This window comes from Heterodontus francisci, chromosome 2, assembly GCF_036365525.1.
Source record: "Heterodontus francisci isolate sHetFra1 chromosome 2, sHetFra1.hap1, whole genome shotgun sequence".
Taxonomy (NCBI): domain Eukaryota; kingdom Metazoa; phylum Chordata; class Chondrichthyes; order Heterodontiformes; family Heterodontidae; genus Heterodontus; species Heterodontus francisci.
The window spans coordinates 7,829,709-7,849,322 of record NC_090372.1 but is presented as its reverse complement, the minus strand read 5'-3'; the positions used below and the strand labels follow the sequence as shown (position 1 = coordinate 7,849,322).

Here is a 19,614-nt window from a genome sequence, read left to right as displayed (position 1 = left end):
GAAATCTCATTGCATCAGGACAAGGAAACCGCCTGCTGATTACCACCTACTGTACCCCCTCAGCTGATGAATCAGTACTCCTCCATGTTGAGGGTGGCAAGGGCGCAGAATGTGGGGGACTTCAATGTCCATCACCAAGAGTGGCTCGGTGGCACTACTACTGATTGAACTGGCCGAGTTCTGAAGGTTATAGCTGCTAGACTGGGTCTCTGGCAGTTGATGAGGGAACCAACAAGAGGGAAAAATATACTTGACCTCATCCTCACCAGTCTGCCTGTCGCAGCTTTATCTGTCCATGACAGTATTGGCAGGAGTGACCACCACACAGTCCTTGTGGAAACAACTTCCTGTCTTCACATTGAGGATACCCTCCATTGTGTTGTGTGGCACTACCACCGTGTTAAATGGGATAGACTTCGAACAGATCTAGCAGCTCAAAACTGGGCATCCATGAGGCGTTGTGGGCCAACAGCAGCAGCAGAATTGTACTGAATCACAATCGGTAACCTCATGGCCCGGCATATCGCCCACCCTACCATTACCATGAAGCCGGGGGACCAACCCTAGTTCAATGAAGTGTGCAGGACGGCATGCCAGGAGCAGCACCAGGCATACCTCAAAATGAATTGTCAACACAGTGGCGCAGTGGTTAGCACTGCAGCCTCACAGCTCCAGCGACCCGGGTTCGATTCTGGGTACTGCCTGTGCGGAGTTTGCAAGTTCTCCCTGTGACCGCGTGGGTTTTCGCCGGGTGCTCCGGTTTCCTCCCACAACCAAAGACTTGCAGGTTGATAGGTAAATTGGCCATTATAAATTGCCCCTAGTATAGGTAGGTGGTAGGGGAATTGAGGGAAGGTGGGGATGTGGTAGGAATATGGGATTAATGTAGGATTAGTATAAATGGGTGATTGATGGTCGGCACAGACTTGGTGGGCTGAAGGGCCTGTTTCAGTGCTATATCTCTAAATAAATAAAAATAAATAAACCTGGTGAAGCTACAACACTGGACTACTTGCATGAAAACAGCGTAAGCAGCATGTGATAGAGCTAAGCGATCCCATAACCAACGGATCAGAGCTAAGCTCTGCAGTCCTGCCACATCCAGCCGTGAATGGTGGTGGACAATTAAACGACTAACAGGAAGAGGTGGCTCCACAAATATCCCTATCCTCATGACAGGGGAGCCCAGCACATTAGTGCGAAAGATAAGGCTGAAGCATTTGCATCAATCTTCAGCCAGAGGTGCCAAGTGGATGATCCTTTCAGCCTCCTCCTGAAGTCCCCAGCATCACAGATGCCAGTCTTCAGCCAATTCGATTCACTGCACGTGATATCAAGAAACGACTGAAGGGACTGGATACTGCAAAGGCTATGGGCCCTGACAACATTCGACAATAGTACTGAAGACCTGTGCTGCAGAACTTGCTGCGCCCCTAGCCAAGCTGTTCCAGTACAGCTACAACACGAGCATCTACTCGGCAATGTGGAAAATTGCCCAGCTATGTCCGGTACACAAAAAGCAGGACAAGTCCAATCCAGCCAATTATTGCCCCATCAGTCTACTCTCAATCATCGATAAAGTGATGGAAGGGGTCGTTAACAGTGCTATCAAGCAGCACTTGCTCAGCAATAACCTGCTCAGTGACGCTCAGTTTGGATTCCGCCAGGGCCACTCGGCTCCTGACCTCATTTCAGCCTTGGTTCAAACATGGACAAAAGAGCTGAACTCGAGGTGAGGTGAGAGTGACTGTCCTTGCCATACTCAGTCAAATGCTGCCTTGATGTCATCAAGGAGCCCTAGCAAAACTGGAGTCAGTGGGAATCGGGGAAAACTCTCCACTGTTTGGAGTCATACCTAGCGCAAAGGAAGATGGTTGTGGTTGTTGGAGGTCAATCATCTTAGCTTCAGAACATCACTGCAGGAGTTCCTTAGGGTAGTGTCCTAGGCCCAACCATCTTCAGCTGCTTCATCAATGATCTTCCTTCAATCATGAAGTCAGAACTGAGATGTTCGCTGATTGCACAAGGTTCAGCACCATTTGCGACGACTCAGATACTGAAGCAGTCTGTGCAGAAATGCAGCAAACCTGGACAATATCCAGGCTTGGGCTGATAAGTGGCAAGTAACATTCGTGCTACACAAGTGCCAGGCAATGACCATCTCCAAAAAGGGAGAATCTAACCATCTCCCCATGACATTTAATGGCATTACGATTGCTGAATCCCCCACTATCAACATCCTGGGGGTTACCATTGACCAGAAACTGAACTGGAGTAGCCATATAAATGCCGCGGCTACAAGAGCAGGTCAGAGGCTGGGAATCCTGTGGCGAGTAACTCACCACCTGACTCCCCAAGGCCTGTCCACCATCTACAAAGCACAAGTCAGGAGTGTGATGGAATACTCTCCACTTGCCTGAATGGGTGCAGCTCCAACAACACTCAAGAAGCTCGACACCATCCAGGACAAATCAGCCCACTTGATTGGCACCCCATCTACAAAAAACTTTCACTCCCTCCACCACCAACGCACAGTGGAAGCAGTGTGTACCATCTACAGGATGCACTGCAGCAATGCACGAAGGTTCCTTAGACAGCATCTTCCAAACCCACTACCTCTACCACCTAGAAGGACAAGGGCAGCAAATGCATGGGAATATCACCACCTGCAAGTTCCCCTCCAAGCCACACACTATCCTGACTTGGAACTATATTGCCGTTCCTTCATTGTCGCTGGGTCAAAATCCTGGAACTCCCTTCCTAACAGCACTGTAGGTGTACCTACCTCACATGGACTGCAGCGGTTCAAGAAGGCAGCTCACCACCACCTTCTCAAGGGCAATTAGGGATGGGCAATAAATGCTGGCCTGACCAGCGACGTCCACATCCCATGAACAAATTTTTAAAAGTCTCATCTGCACCTGTCTTTAATGAACTCACATTTTCCTTTTCCAATCCTATTGTCTCAACATATTTATAAAAAAATTGCTATTAGCTTTGATTCCCTTGCAAGTGTTTTTCATATTCCCTTTTTGCGCTTGCTATTATTTTCTTTGTATCATTTTGTTGCTTTTTTTAACAGCTCTTCCAGTCCACTAGATTTGTCCTTTTCCTTGCATTTGTATAAATCCTCTTTTAGCTTGACATTGTCCCTTACTTCTTCTTGGCCATGGTTTCTTAAGGTTGTGCGCTGGTTTTGTATAGTACCAAATTCTTTGAATACCTTTGTGTCAGCTGTGGCTCAGTTGGTAGCACCCTCACTTCTAAGTCAGAAAGGTTTAGGTTCAAGGTCCACACCAGGACTTGAGCACAAAAATTTAAGCTCACACTGTGCAGGATGAGATGTCAAAATGAGGCCCTGTCTGCCCCCTCAGGTGGATGTAAACAATCCCACAGCACTATTTTGAACAAGAGCAGGGGAGTTCTACCCAGTGTTCTGGCCGATATTTATCCCTCAATCAACATCACAAAAACAGATGATCTGTTCAATATCACATTGCTGTTTGTGGGAATTTGCTGTGTGAAAATTGGCTGCTGCGTTTCCTGCATTACCACAGTGACTACACTTCAAAAAGTTCTTCATTGGCTGTAAAGTGCTTTGAGATGTCCCGAGGTCGTGAAAGGTGCTATAGAAATGCAAGTCTCTTTCTCCCCACAATTTGTGGGTTTACCCATCAACAGTTCAGCCCAGTTTACTGTGGTTCATTCATCTCTCATCTCTTCAAAGTTTGCCTCACTTCAGTTTAAAACCTTGTTTTGAGACTGTCTGCTCCCTCTCAAACCTAATATCAAATTCAATCACAGTACGGTCACTGTTCCCTTCGAGAATAAAATGCAACCTGTTCACTCCTGATTATTCTCTAGGCCCTCAAAGCATTCAATTTACTTGCTTCAATAATATCAAAAACTACCACTATCACTACCAGTGATATCAGCATGATTCCTTGGTAGTTTTCAGTTTCATTAGGTTCCCCCTTAATAGAAACCACATATGTCAAACACACAGAAGATGCAGTATATTTTATGTTATTTTTTTGTTGGGACTTTACCCATGTGATCATTTTTGTGTTGTACATGGGAACTACCCCCATCTGCTTCTCATCGCCAACAGCTGGGAAGTTGCATTTCTGGTGCACCATTTTATTTTCTTGTTAGTAATGATTATTTGCTGTAATCTTGAAGCTGTTGAAGGCTTTCGGTTTGAGATTTTATGTATGAGCCAATAAGACTTTCTGTGCAGCTGTTAGCCATGTAAAATATCCTGGCTGCCACTTCAAGGGGAGCATAAACCCCTTCTAAACGTGATTAGATTTCTCAACTAGGACCAGGAGCATCTGTGTGCATACTTTATTGTTGTTTTATTCATTCGTGAGATGAGAGCATCGCTGGCAAGGTCAGCATTTATTGCCTGTCCCTAATTGCCCTTGAAAAGGTGGTGGTGAGCTCCCTTCTTGAACCGCTGCAGTACATGTGGTGTAGATACACCCACAGTGCTTTTTTCTTTCTGTATTAGTTTGATGCAACTGACTGGCTTGCTGAGACATTTCACAGGCAATTAAAAGTCAACCACATTGCTGTCGGTCTGAAATCACATGTAAGCCAGACCATGTCAGGATGGCAGATTTCATCCCCTGAAGGGCATTAGTGAACCATCAAGTAGTTTCATGATCATTAATGAGACTAGCATTTTATTCCAGATTTGTTAATTAATTGAATTTCAAGTCCCCCAGCTGCCGTGCGGGATTTGAACTCACGTCTCCGGAGCATTTGTCCAGGCTTCTGGACTACTAATCCAGTGACATTACCGTCATGCGACCAACCCCCACATATATTCTTAATAAGGAGAAGGTCCAAGAAAACTGGTGTCAGGCCAGACCCTATAGTATGAGGTCTGGTCACTTGCAAAAAAAATTGATTTGATAAGTGTCCATTTGTGCCATGTTGCAAAACCAGATCATTCATTGGTTGGGACAGTGGTCCATGCTAATAGTAGGGCCAGTTAAATTTCAGCCAGTACAGATTATTATGCTTTTGTTAACCCCGTTTCTGTACGGATTGGTATTAACTGGTCTGCCTTTTTGGAATCCATCCATGGAATCAAGTGGAGCCATGATAGAATTTGTTCAGGCAATGGTATCAATGCTTAAAATCATAGAACATTTACGGCACAGGAAGAGGCCGCTCAGCCCATTGTGTCTGCACCTGCCAGAAAAAAAGAGCCACCCAGCCTAATTCTGCTTTCCAGAATTTGGTCCATAGCCCTGCACCTCAGGTGCACATCCAGGCACCCCTTAAATGAGATGAAGTTTTCTGCCTCTACCACCCTTTCAGGCAATGAGTTCCAGACCCCCACTACCCTCTGGGTGAAAACATGTTTCCTCATCTCCCCTCTAATCCTTCTAGCAATCATTTTAAATCTATGCCCCCTAGTCACTGACCTCTCTGCTAAGGTAAATAGACCCTTCCCATCCACTCTATCCAGGTCCCTCACAATTTTATACATCGCAATCAAATCTCCCCTCAGCCACCTCTGTTGGCTTGAAGCCAAAGGGAAAAAATATTATCAGCTTTTAGACAGTGCTGCTTTGAAAAGAAAGAAAAGCCATAAGTCATCTGTTAGTGACTTATTTTCTATGTTATCGACCTCGATTTGTTCCTCTGGCATGTAGAGGGTGCTGCCAATTCAAGAAACAAGACGATCTTCGAGGGGAGGCAGTGTAACCTTTAGTTACATAACTGTGTCAAATGAAATTTATGTGAAATTAACGATTTTACGAAATTGACAGGCAGCGAAAGACCAGCTGGTCCATCAAGCCTGTTCCAAATTAGGAAGCTACACATCTTTATCTCATGAAGGACAAACTTGGAAGGTTTATTTCTAAATTATTTAACTTAAGGTGGATTATCAACATCAACCACTTTTTTTTTTGTTTGTTTATGATCCCAGAAAGAGCTTCTATTATTTTTGATCAATTGTAATTCAGCAACATGATAAATTCACCATGACCCATTATAATGGGAGATCAAATCCTTTTATTCAAGTGTACAAGATATGGGCCAGAATTTTACACCACCCCAGCGAGCTGGATGGGGATGGGGTGGGGGGGTGGTGGCGTAAAATTGAGCAGTAGGCTCCGGAAGGCCTTCCAGACCTGCTCCTACCTCTGCCCCACTTGACGTGGAGGGGAGGATGGGGAGAAACAGGCTGCCCGCCCCAGGAAAATCAAGGCCCTTATGTGGCCACTTAACAGCCTTTTAAGGGCCTTTGCCCACCTCCACAGGGATTTTACCCATGGCAAGCGGGCGTCCGAGAGACGTGAAAGGTGGTGGCCTCTCAGCGCCCCAGGGGTGGGCCCTGACAAACGGGCACAGGGTGTCCGATTGAGGGCTGCCCCTGCTTCCCCAACCATCCCTAGGACCTGAGACGCCCCCCCCCCCCCCCCACTTCCCCTCAGACGACCACCCTAGCCTCGCCGGGGCTCGATTGATCACACCAGCAAGGCAACCCTAATTTACCTGTAATCCTGGCTCCATGTCCTCGGCTGGGCTACAGTTCCAGCACTGGCTACCGCTCCCAGTGGCGCTGCTGGGACTAATAGCTGCTGGCCTGATGATTGACCGTCGGCAGCTAAATGAGGTGGGACTTCCTTCCTCAAGCGGGTGGAAGTCCCACCTCAGAATAATTAAAGCCTGGGGACCTGTAAAATGCGGGCTGGATCCCCGGGCTGGGCGGAAGCGAGTCTGCCACCGACTTTTATGTCGGTGGCCAGCTCCCGTCCACCCGACGTAAAATCCAGCCCATGATGTGTAATATGGCAGCAGTCTTGCTTAGAATCTAGCTAATTTCTTTATTTTGTCGATAATTTGCTTCACATTGTTATCTGTATTTTAAGTAAAACTGTGAAAGGAAAGGTACTCTGGCATTAGCCTGGGCCAATGTAGCCTGAGTAAATGATGCCATAAAGTGTTTTCAAAAACTTAAAGCAACTGTTTCAAATATTCTAGTGTGTTTCATGCATCATTTTGTCATACACGTTTTATTTCTGCTAGGGCATTTTACCTTTGGAGTATTTAAACAACAGCGACCAGTTCAAAGCTGAATGCATGCTAACAAATACTATGCAAATATTGGAACAATTTACGGTATGAAATTCATTATTTTTAAGTATCAGTTTTTAAAAACAAATGTTTAATTACATTTTCTTCTTGTGTGTATCTTAATCACCTTCCCAAGCTTTCTGTATATTTTTGTTCATGCTCATGGGCTGAATTGTATCATTAAATAATTCAAAATCACATGATTAAATTTTCATAGAACTTACTTAAGTGGCCACTCATTTTGATTCTGGGTCAAGTTCAATTGACACGTAAATCAAAATTGACGGATAGAATGTAATTCATTGCTTTTTATTGGACCAGCACAGTAGTTTAAGTAACAAGCTTTGGGATCATGACAGTATCTTTTCAGAGAAAAAGGTTCACGATGGACCCTTTGCACATTGAGTGAAATAGTGGTGCAAGCAGTGGGGCCGGAAGGCATGGCAGACATGGATTTCCCTCCCCATGCTCTGCTGGTACTGCTGCTAACTACCCCTAACCAGTCAAGTGAATTCTGGTGGTGGATGTGGTTTGGTTATCCATTTACCTCTCATTTTTTCCCCACTGCTATTGCCCAGATAGAAGGTAATGGTATCCCCAGGGTAGTGCATCACTGGACCCAATATCCAAAGTGGAGGGAGAAAGTTTTATAGAAGTCTCTATTCCCTCCACTTTGGTTTCCAGCACCTTAGTTGGTCTCATTTTCTGCCTTCCTGTAATGGGGCAGTTCTCTCCTTTTTTTAAGGTCACTTGCCCCTTTGTCTAGTGCCAAAGCAGCACCCCTGATATACCTTTGCCCCTGTCCCCCTTGATCCTGACAGGCTTTCTCTTGACAGTATGAATCCTGCCTGGTGCCCATCCTGTCTGACCAATGAAGCTAACCTAGGGATCACTACTGAGTTGCAAGGATGTGTGGAAGTTCTCAATAAGGAAGATCCGTCACCTCTGCTCAGTGATTCCTTCTTGGCAGTACTTGTGGCAAAGTGCACTCTGACCCTGAACTTCTGCAGGAATTGTCTGATCTCCCGCTATGATGGTCTAAATGGCTGAAATTACAGCTGATGGTTAGGACAGCTGAGGAAGTTCAGAGCTTCTGTGTTTAAACGAACCTTTTTTAAAACAAATAGCTGAGCTTATTTTGTTGGAAGGCCCAGGTGAAGGGTGAAGGCCCATGGTTGAAGGAGTAAAATTGGAGATGCGGGTTAAATCAGGATATAGTGATGAGGCGATTCTTCTTTGGACTTTGAGTTTGAAGATTTAAGAAGAAAGTATAGTTTTAAGATCATGGGAAAGGTTGAGTTAGAACAGAAGACTCCATAACTGTAAGTCTGTCACATGTCAAAGTTTGATTTTGAGTAATCTTTTGTCTTTCCCAGTCTGTTGAATGTACAAGGGTGTGATATGGAATGTATTGGTGTGAATTTAATCACCATTGAGCAAATAAGTCAGAAATTAAAATAAATATTGGACAGCGATCAGCACAGGAATTGAAGAGAAATAGCAAGGAAGGATGCAAGCAAAGTAAATGCGACATTTTTAAAACTTGCAGTTTTAAGCCACATTTTATTAACATTACATTAATTTCATGGTAATAGTTTACTCCTGACATCTCTGTGCAACCTACACTTCTGTACCACCATTAATGTAGGGGAACATTTCAAGGTGCTTTACAAAAAGGAGTGGGGGGCAGAATTGATGCTGAGTAGTAGAGTTAGGGGACGTGACTGAAGGTGTGCTGAAACAATTGGGCTTTGAGGAGAGTTTTCAAGGTGGTGGAACAGTTGGCAAGGCGGAGAGGTTTGGGAACAAAAGTCCACAGCATAAGCTGCCACAGGTAGAGGGATTTGGGAAGAATAAACGGTAGAACTATTGCTGTAACATTAATGGGATTATACAGCCTTATATTGTGTGTATGTCAGAAAACCTTTGGGCTTGGAGATATAGAAACTTTATTGAAGTTATTAATTTTTTTGCAGGTGAAAATGATTCACAAGAAAGACACCACCCTGTCCTTTTTGTTTAGTCCCTTTAAGTAAGTAAATCCCTTTTTGTTTAGAGTTAATTTAACTTTATTTTTCTATTATATGAATGATGAGAATGAACCATTTATGTGGTGTATCCTGTAGTTTTCAGGGACACAGTGCATATATGCCAATCATCAGTGTTGCATGCTGACGTCAATGTTTCAATATTTGGAGATCAATATCAGCGCATGTACCCCCTTCCTCCACACTCACCACACCCCCCCCCGCCACCTGCCTCTAGCCTTCAGTCCTACTCTCCCTGAATATAGTTCCTGGTGCTAATGTAGACTTTAGGTGGAAGCTTTCTCCAGAATTCCCACTTGCAGGATGCAGAGGTGGTAAAGCCAGGCATCAGCATGGGAGCAAAGCAGTGCCTTAGACGCTGGACTCCACCAGGATTGGGCAGAGGGAATGCGAGGGGAGGGAGAAGAATGGATTTCAAGAGGAGGGAGAAGTTGGAATAGCAGTTATCAGGGTGGATGGCACTGAAGGAAGTAGGCAACAGTGAAATGTGGGAATTAATGGCAGTAGAAAAAGTGGGAAAGGTAAAAGTGAATGGGAGGAGGAAATGAAGAGGGAACTAAGTAGACAACAATAGAAGGAATGGATGGTAATGAAGGGAAAAGGAAAGGTGATAGAAGCTGTGAAGTGCACTTCATGGAAAAGGGAAGAAGCTAAGAGCAGTGGGGAGGAAGAAGGTGTTTACTGAGCGGGATGGGGCAGGGCAAGTGCCAGCATTAAGTTGGTGGGGGAGAGATAGAAGATTACCAGTTCAATATGGGTGGTGGAATTAGTTGAAGAGTACCAGCTGGACTGTGTTGGAGGGAGAGAAGTGTGTCAGGTTGAATTTATGAGCAAGAGTGGAAGGGTTAACTGGCAGAAGAGTTATCTCTGTGATAGGAGGGTGGGGGAGTGGATGAGCTGCAGTGTCTCTGGGAACTATATCTGGAGGGCTTAAGAGTGCCTTTGTGAACTGAGACAGCAGGGTGGAGGCTGCTTGAATAGGGGAGAGTGACAATTGAGGCAACAATTGGCAAGTGATGATCTTGGTGGGTGTGTTAAAATGCAAACATGACTACTTTTTTTTAAAAGGTGTTAATTTTTGAAGAGAAGCTTAATCACAGACGCTCAAACCTATAGAAATGAAAAGCAGGCATGCGAGAATTCCTGATGTTGGGAATGCTCACCCCTGACCCCTTACACCAATAAAGAATTTGCATTTATATATAGCACTTTTCACAAGCTGAGGACGTCTAAAAGCACTTTATAGCCAATGAAGTACTGTTGAAGTGTAGTCACTGTTGTAATGTAGGAAATGGGGCAACCAATTTACGCACAGCAAGCTCCCACAAGCCACAATGTGATAATGATCAGTTAAGCGTCCTGGAAGGGCCACAGGTTTACAGCCCCAAATGCAGTGATTTCAGACAAACCCGTTCACCGAATCAAAAGGCATTCTTTCATTAAACATAAATGGTTTTTGGATGCCCTGGCGCCAGTGGCTTGAGCATGTTTCTTTGAAAGATATTGATACCACTGTGACATCCAGCTGGCATATGAAAAAAGAAAAACTCTTGCATTTAAACAGCACTTTCCATGACCTCAGTACGTACCAAAGGGCTAAGCAGCCAATGAAATGCATTTGAAGTACAGTCACTGTTGTACTGTTGGAAATACGCTAGTCAATTTGTGATAATGACCCGATAATCTGTTTTAATAATGTTGGTTGGGTGTTAAATTGGCCAAAATGCTGGGGAGAACTTCCCTGCTCTTCCTCGAAATTATGCCATGTGATCCTTTACATGGAAGGGTAGACGGGCCTCAGTTAGTTGTCTCAGCTGAAAGACTACACCTCTGGCAGTGCAGCACTCTCTCGCAACTGCACTGGCTCATCAGCCTATGCTGTATGCTCAAGTATCTGGAGTGGGGCTTGAAATCCCATTCCCCCACCTCCCCAACCTCCCATCTCAGGGGCAAGAGTGCGAGCCACTGAGCCACAGCTGACAGTCAACATTTACATTTGAAAAGGTTAATATCGTTTGTTCTCCCCTTTCACTTGAATATTAGATGGGACAAGTGTGACTGCAATTTGTCATTGACTAGAGAGAACTCATTTAAATGAATAGATAACACTGAAAAAGCCAATGAGCGAAGTGCCAGATGGCAAGCTGCTATGTCTCCTCTGTTTTTGTTAAATACAAGCCTGGACCATAACCCTATTAGCACAGTGGTCATGTGGCTGCTGTTTCACCTCGAGGAAAACAAAATCCGCTATCGTGCTGTTCGAGCTAGAGGCCAACATGTGAAATGAAGATTTCATTAAAGCAGCTGGTGCTGCTGAAAGCAAGGGTGGGGGGTGGGGAAGTGGTATGCTGTCACTGTCAAGAGCATATGTTTCTTGTTGCTAGTATTTTAACGTTTCCTGCCTTTGTTGTGATTTCTGACTGGCCCACTGAAGAAGGTCTTTTGGTAAAGATGAGAAATGGAATTTTTTATTGCCCATTATATAATGTACGCTGTGAAAACAAAATTATTATTAAGCGTTTAGGAAGTTTTTATTTCTGGAAACCTGTAATTGTCTTTCATAGGAACATAGGAGCAAAATTAGGCCATTCAGCCCTTCGAGCCTGCTCCACCATTCTAAATCATGGCTGATCGTCTACCTCACCGCACTATCCCCTTATCCGTTGATGTCTTTAGCAACTAGAAATCTATTGATCTCTGTCATGAACTTACTCAGTGACAGAGCTTCCACCACCCTCTGGGGCAGAGAATTTCAAAGATTCACCAGCCTCTGAGTGAAGAAGTTCCTCCTCATCTCAGTCCTAAATGGCTTGCCCTTTATTCTGAGGTAGTATCCCCTGGTTCTAGATCCCACAGCCAGGGAAAACATCCTTTCTGCATCTATCCTGTCTACCCCTTTAAGAATTTTGTAAGTTTCCAAGAGATCACCTCTCATTCTTCTAAACTCGAGAGAATACAGGCCCAGTCTCCTCAATCTCTCCTCATAGGACAATCCCACTATCCAAGAATCAGTCTGGTGAACCTTCCATGCACTCCCTCTATGGCAAGTACATCCTTTCTCAGGCAAGGGGATCAGAACTGCACACAATATTCCAGGTGCAGCCTCGCCAATGCTCTATACAATTGAAGCAAGACTTCTTTGCTACTGTACTCAAATCCTCTTGTGATAAACGCTAACATACCATTTCCCTTCCTAATTTTTTTTTTTATTCTTACATGGGATGTGGACATCACTGGCAATCCCTAACTGCCCTTGAACTGAGTGGCTTGCTAGGCCATTTCAGAGGGCAGTTAAGAGTCAACCACATTGTTGTGGGTCTGGAATCACATGTAGGCCAGACCAGGTGAGGATGACAGATTTCCTTCCCTCAAGAGCATTCGTGAACCAGATGGGTTTTTATGACAATCGATAATAGTTTCATGATGCCATTACTGAGACTAGCTTTCAAATCCAGCTTTTTATTAATTAACGGAATTTAAATTCCACCAGCATTAGCCCTGGCTACTAGTCCAGTGACATTACCACTAGGCCACTGTCACCCCTAATTGCTTGCTGTACTTGCATGCTAGCTTTCAGTGACTTATGAACAAGGACACCTAGGTCCCTTTGGACATCAAAACACTTTCCAATCTTTCTTCACTTAAGAAATACTCTGCACCTCCGTTCCTCACTTATCCACATTCTATTCCATCTGCCATGTTCTTGCCCACTCATTCAGCCTGTCTAAATCTTCTTGAAGCCTCCTTGCATCCTCCTCACAACTCCGATCCCAACCAAGTTTTGTGTTATCTGCAAACTTGGAAATATTGCAATTGGTCCCAACATCCAAATCATTGATCTAGATTGTGAACAGCGGGGGCCCAAGCACTGATCCTTGCGGTATCCCACTGGTCATAGCCTGCCAACCTGAAAATGACCCATTTATTCCTACTCTGTTTTCTGCCTGTTGCCCAATCCTCAATCCATGCTCGTATATTATCCCCAATCCCATGCGCTTTAATTTTGCTTAGTAACCTCCTGTCTGCAAATGTGAATAGAGCAAGAAATATTGAGAATTGTAGTCTAAGCCACCTGACTGTGTCTGTGTTAGTGTCAGACAAGTTTGCTTATAATATTGAAGTACATTTTCCATGTGATCCCCACTGGAGTGCCACTTCATGTGATTTGTTGTCCACACTTAATGCCCACATTGATGGCCCTCTCACATTTTATACAAGAGCTTAATTTTATTGTTAAAATGATGCCAAAAGCCGGCTGCTTCCTCGGGCTTCTTTCATACACGTCACTGTAACTTTGGTGTGAACTCAATTCTCATGTCTAAAATGGCATTTCTGATGAAGTTAAACTCCTCTATTTCTGTGCCTCACCATATTTTCAAGCTCCCTCTAGAATTTTGAACGTGCCTTTATGCACCATCTAAGAAGCCTCTACTGAAGCAGGGCATCCATTTTTGCTTCTGTGAAGCACTTTGAAAAAGAACAAAAGAAGTTGCATTTATAAAGCACTGTTGATGAACTCAGCCAATTACATATTTTTGGAGTTTCCCCATTGTTGTATTCTTGGGATAAGTTTTAAATTCATTTATATAAATGTTAATTATTGTTGAAACTGGCCTTTGGACTATCTCAACAAAATGCGAACAATTCAGAAAATTGATCAGCAGATGAAAGGTTAATATTTTGAGTAGGTTCAATCATTAATTACGATGAATGTTTGTGCCTATTTAACCCATCGCTGATTGGCTTGTTGTGCATTTCTAGCATTTCTTGTTTCTGTTTCAGAATTCCAGCATTTGTGACATTTATCTGTGATTCTGTTTTCTCAGACTGATTGAATAATCTGTAAAATAGATGGTTTCGAGCAGGGTTACCAAGATAACAATGGATACATACAATCCTGTGGTCTTTTTGGATTTCTACTTGCATGCATATTTTGCACATGTCTATACATGTAGTGTAGTTGAACTAGTGCGATCTGATGCTTTTACTGAACATGGCATCTGCATGTAGCAATTGGAAGTTCTCACTGGGAGACTTTGCTGTAGAAATAGCAGTGAGGCTAACAGCACTCACTTACTACGGAGTAAATCAGAAAGCAACTTCCAGCGACTGCACACGTACAGTTACGTGCGGAAATCAGGAAGGTGCTTTTCAATTTGCCCTGCTTCTCCAGAAGCTTCATTATACTGGTATCTTGCCAAAAGGCTCTGCGTTGAAATAGATGGAAGGGCATGAAGTTGCATTATTTATGTGATAGATACCCATTAAAATCGCCAGAGAAACTTGGGGCTTATCCATTCCAGAGTAAGAGGATTTTTAATGGCCTGCTAAGTCTTTATTAGTGCCAGACAACTTCTCTGGCCTTGAAAATTTAACTTTTAGAAGAATTTTATCCTCAGCGGATGGGAGCCGTCCACCAACTGAAAAGTAGGTGGCGAGCCCTCCTGGCCTGGGGATCTGGCCTGCATTTTGCGCTCTCCAGGCCTTTAATTGTTCTGAGGCAGGACTTCCACCTCATTGAGGCCTAATGGAGCTGCGGGCTGGCAGCTCTCTGTCTCAGAAGCGCCACTGGGAGCGGTGGCCACTGCTGGGACTGCAACCCAGCCGTCAGAAGGAAGATGAAGGACGGCCCCAGGAAAAGGTAGGTTTTTGGGGCCTCACCAGGTGTAATTAGTTGGGCCCCGGCGAGGCTAGGGTGGTCGATTGGGGGGACGGGGGGGCATGTTGGGGGTGGTTGGGGCATTGGGGGTGGCCCTCCGTTGGCCCACCCACATCAGAAAGCCGCCTGCTTTTGTCAGGCGGCTTTTCTCGGGCCTGGGCCACCCGACCGGCCAAGGGTAACATCCCCGAGGCAGCAGGCGGAGACCTTGAAGTGGCTGTTAGCTGGTCACTTAAGGGCTTTGATTGGCCTGGGGCGGGCATGCGGCCCATGGTGTTCTATTAATTCACATTTCAATTATTGTTGAAGATTTTTTTTTAAAACTTATTTTAGTTTCTTTTATTTCTCTCCCTTAATCCATCTTTCGTTCCCGCTCTTTATTTTACTTCCTGTACCTGATTTGACATTGAATTAAATATTGCAACTGAGATTTCCTGGTGCAGACTCTGCACTGCTCATTGACAATTCCTCAATCTGATTGGTCAAGAAGATACGCAGTTGCTTACCCTGTTCGCATAGGTCCTAGTTGCACTGTAGACGGTGTTGCTCCGAAATGGCTCTCTAATTTACGGTAAAGTTCCAGTGCAAAGTCTGAGCTGATGCTGTTCATTCACCGCTGAGAGCAAAATCCAGCCCTTCACCTTGTTATTTTACAGACAACTATGGAGTATTTCATATGCTAAATGTGTTATACTGCCATGTTATCATGTTGCCTGGAGGAAATTCCTTGTAAAGCGGAGTACCCTCCAGTCAGGAGCACTGAAAGACCTCAGAAAAGAGAAATTTTAACAGCCACTGCCTGTAGTAGATTATTGAGAAAATATGATTATTTTAAATAACTCATCTATATTCGTCATTCTCCCTATAATTGCTATGGAAATGTCACTACTCATTCAATATTTTTTTTTAAATTTCAAAAATTGCACAGACGTCTTGTGTATCATAAACTGCTGGACAGCAAAGCGTTATATAGCCACCGTTTTTGATGAATTAAAAGCAAAATATTTGGATTAGCCCAGGGAGGATTTTATTGTAGGAAGGCAGATGATTTGTGCGCCTCAGAGCAGCAACTCCTTGCACTCTGAAAGCTATTTGGTAAATGTTTGAATTTTGAAATATGGCCTATAATGCTTAAAATAATATTTTAAAAAATCATTATTGGTTCCCTAAGGCAACAATCAAAATGAATGAAAATGCTGTTTGCAAATTAACCATTTTACCCAAAGGAGAAGCCATTTTTCAAATATCTTTATTTAAAATGGATGGTAGCCTGGTGGTGGAGAGCTTTGGTATTCCAAATATAGTTCAGCAGAGAGCATTAGAACTATAGCCCATGACAATGATTCCTCAGTGATGAGCTCCCTATGATGGCAATGTTGTCAAGGGAGATGCTAGTTGGAAGCAAGGCATTTGTTTGGTGCAGTGAGCATAGGCAGACACTTGGTGGGTGGGTTTCCTACCTAGCCTTTTCCCTGGACAATTATGTGCGGTGTGTGATGGAATCTTGAAGAGAAAATGAAATGAGAGAAGAAATGTAAGTTGGAGTAGGCCATTTGGCTCATTCATGAAGATTGTGGCTGATCCTCTAACTCGACTCCACATTCCTGCACTCTCCCCATATCCTTTAATTCCATTAGTACCCAAACATTTATCATCTCTGTCTTGAATATGTTCAACAATTGAGCATCCACAGCTCTCTGGAGTTGGGAATTCCAAAGATTCACAATTTTTTGAGTGAAGAAATGTTTATCTCAGTCCTAAATGTCTGACACCTTATTCCGAGACTGTGACCTGATGTTCTAGATTCCTCAACCAGGGGAATCATTTTCTCAGCATCTACCCTGTCGAGCTGCTTACAAAATTTATGTTTCAATAGAATCACCTCTCATTCTTCTAAACTCCAGAGAATACAACCCTAGTCTGCTCAGTCTCTCCTCTTAGGACAATCTCCTCATCCCAGGAACAAGTCGAGTGAACCTTTGTTCTAGGGCAAGTATATCCTTTCAATAAGGAGACCAAAACTGTACACAGTACTCCAGGTGTGGCCTCACCAACACCCTGTACAATTGTAGCAAGACTTGTGGTTGCTTTCATTTTGTATCTTTGTTAAAACTGCATCAAGGAATGAAGGTTGTTAATACAACAAAGCAGTTGAATCTCACTTATTATCAGTGTTGTACTGCTGTTTCTTGCATCACCTCTTCCTGTGTCTTTCTAGTAGGTTTGTAACTGCTTTCCCCTCAAAAAAAAATATATTGGTTTGACCTTAGTACAGCTGCTTTTTGTTTTCATGTATGTCGGTGACATGTCAGTGACTGCCCAGAGATCACGAATGGAGTTAAATATCTTGTCCCAGATGGTTGCTGGGAGCACAGGGAATATGGCAAAAATTTACTGGCTGTGCAATAGCATCAGGCAAAATGTAAACATCATGTCGAGAACTGGGGCATGCGTTACTCTTCCAACAGTAATGTTGCTGTAATATACTTACACTCACAGGGGCATAATAAATATGGTTGCTGAGCAGGTTGTGTATTCCTGGTAATCCTGACCCTTTCATGGTGCTCTATCATCTCTCTGCCATTGCTACTATCAAGTTTGGTCATCAACGACCCTGTCATGTATTTTATTGCTTTGACTATTTAGTTTACAACCTATTGGTTTGCTTGCTGGCTGTTCTGCATTGGTTGGTCAGGTTTAATGTTGAGTCTAAGACTCCCAGGTCACTTTCCCTTTCACCCTTGGCTGTTTGACCACACTGGTGGTGGTCGTGGCACTGAGCCCCCTGACTTAATATTTCCCCCACTTTGACATAACTTCTGTAATGATGGGCCAAGTAGCCTCCTTCTGTGCCTTAAACTTTCTATGATTTTATGAGTACATGTTTCTTACTCTTCAAATAGTTTCTTATCCATTCCCAGAGTTCAGCCTAAAATTCCAAGCTTGACATTTATTCGTGTCCTATTGTGTGGAATATTTTCAAGAGACTTTTTGGATATCGAGATGCACTATATCAGGGGGCTTACTGTGATCCACTTGGGTTGTCATGTCCTCAAAGATTTTGGTTGTGCAGGAATGTCCACTCCTGAATTCTTGCTGACTGCTGGTAACTTGTACAGCTGACCCTCAAATTTACTCCTGTTGATCAACTCTATTATTTGACCTGGCATTCTTCACTCTGTCCTTGCCTTTTATGAGCACCTACACCTGATGGCCCAGCTAAGATTGGAAATAATGTGTGTGTGTTTTTGTGTGTTGCCCCACAACTTACTGATGAGGTGATTTGCAAAACAGCCAGAGGCGACATGAAGAACCTGTGTCATCAAATTGTTTTTGGCATAGGAACATATGAGCAGGAGCCTGCCCCGCCATTCAATATGATCATGGCTGATCATCCATTTCAATGCCTTTTTCCCACACTATCCTCATATCCCTTGTCTATCGCTTTATATTTGTCCGATTTAAATTTCATCTGCCATTGTTCTGACTATTTACCTATCTTGTCCTCTTCATTCTGTTGTTGTACACATTCTTTAGGTTCTGAGCTACCTCTTCTGATTTCATTGCCCCTCCTAGTTTGATAATCTCTGCAAATTTGACCACTTTGCATGGTTTCTGAATCCAGGTTGTTTGACCACCACTACTGCTTTTAATTCACAATCTTCCCTTAAAATTTCATTGTTGTGAGCGGTCCGTTTAAATTTTTTGCGCAGTCGCGCATGCACAGTATTTAACATAGAAGGAGGCCTGCCTGGTACCTTCCAGGTTGCTGCGCGCACATGATAAGCTTGGCAGGAACATTGGTGGTCCTGGCACTGAGCCCTGAGGCACCCTACTTCGTATTTCCCCCACACTGACGTAACTTCTGTAATGAGTACTAAGGGCCCAGTTGAGATTGGAAATAACGTGTGTGTGTGTTTTTGTGCGTGTGTTTGTGTTGTTCCACAACTTACAGATGAGGTGATTTCCAGAACAGCCAGAGGCGACATGAAGAAAAACAGGTTCAACAACAACAACTTGTATTTATATAATGTCTTTAAAATGTACTTAAAGGAGGTGAAAGTTAGAGTGGCAGAGAGATTTAAGGGGGGAATTTGAGAGCTTAGGGCCGAGGCAGCTGAAGGTATGGCCGATAATTGTGGAGCGATTAAAATCGAGGATGCTGAAGAGGCCAGAATTAGAGGAGCGGAGAAATCTTGGAGGGTTGCGGGGCTGGAGGAGATTACAGTTAGGGAGGGGTGAGGCCATGCAGGAATTTGAAAACCGTGATGAGAATTTTAAAATCGAGGGATTGCTCAACCTCAAGCTAGAGTTTATCAGCGAGCACAGAGGTGATGATTGAACTTATTAGGTGCGAGTTAGGACACAGGCAGCAGAGCTTTGGATGGCCAAAGGAATTGGATAAATGGTTGAAGGGGAATAAAATTGTAGGGATATGGGGAAAGACTGGTAAGTGGGACTAATTGGATTGCTCTTTGAAGGAGCTGGCTTGGACTCGATAGGCTGAGTGGCCTCCTGTGCGATACTATTCTATGATTTTATTGAATAGCAGACTGTCTGCTTATTTAAAGAGGACCCCACTGCTGGGTGTCCTTGCTACTTTCAATTTAAAATTGTTGCCAGCCAGATTGGTATGGGAAGGCAGTATGCCAGTCGCCTGCTCCATTTTAATATATGATAGACGGGGTTGAGCTCAAGTTTTCCCCCGACTGCGTTGGCCAGCATCGAGTATCATTGGGCCTCCAAAAATTATCATTTTATTCCAGTTTTTTTTTCCACTCTCCCCAGGTTAGTATTATGAGAATACTA

At 43.9% G+C, this 19,614-nt stretch overlaps 1 protein-coding gene across 11 annotated transcripts in view; it reads left to right on the top strand.

Annotated features, from left to right (window-relative positions):
* The window catches only part of pign (phosphatidylinositol glycan anchor biosynthesis, class N), a 130,440-nt gene that overhangs the window by 53,110 nt on the left and 57,716 nt on the right, over window positions 1-19,614 (top strand). For all 11 annotated transcript variants that reach the window (XM_068053997.1, XM_068053969.1, XM_068053959.1 and 8 more), the window contains 2 exons: window positions 7,051-7,143; window positions 9,075-9,130. In XM_068053997.1, the coding sequence (XP_067910098.1) occupies window positions 7,051-7,143; window positions 9,075-9,130 (149 nt within the window). The remainder of the gene's footprint in view (window positions 1-7,050; window positions 7,144-9,074; window positions 9,131-19,614) is intronic.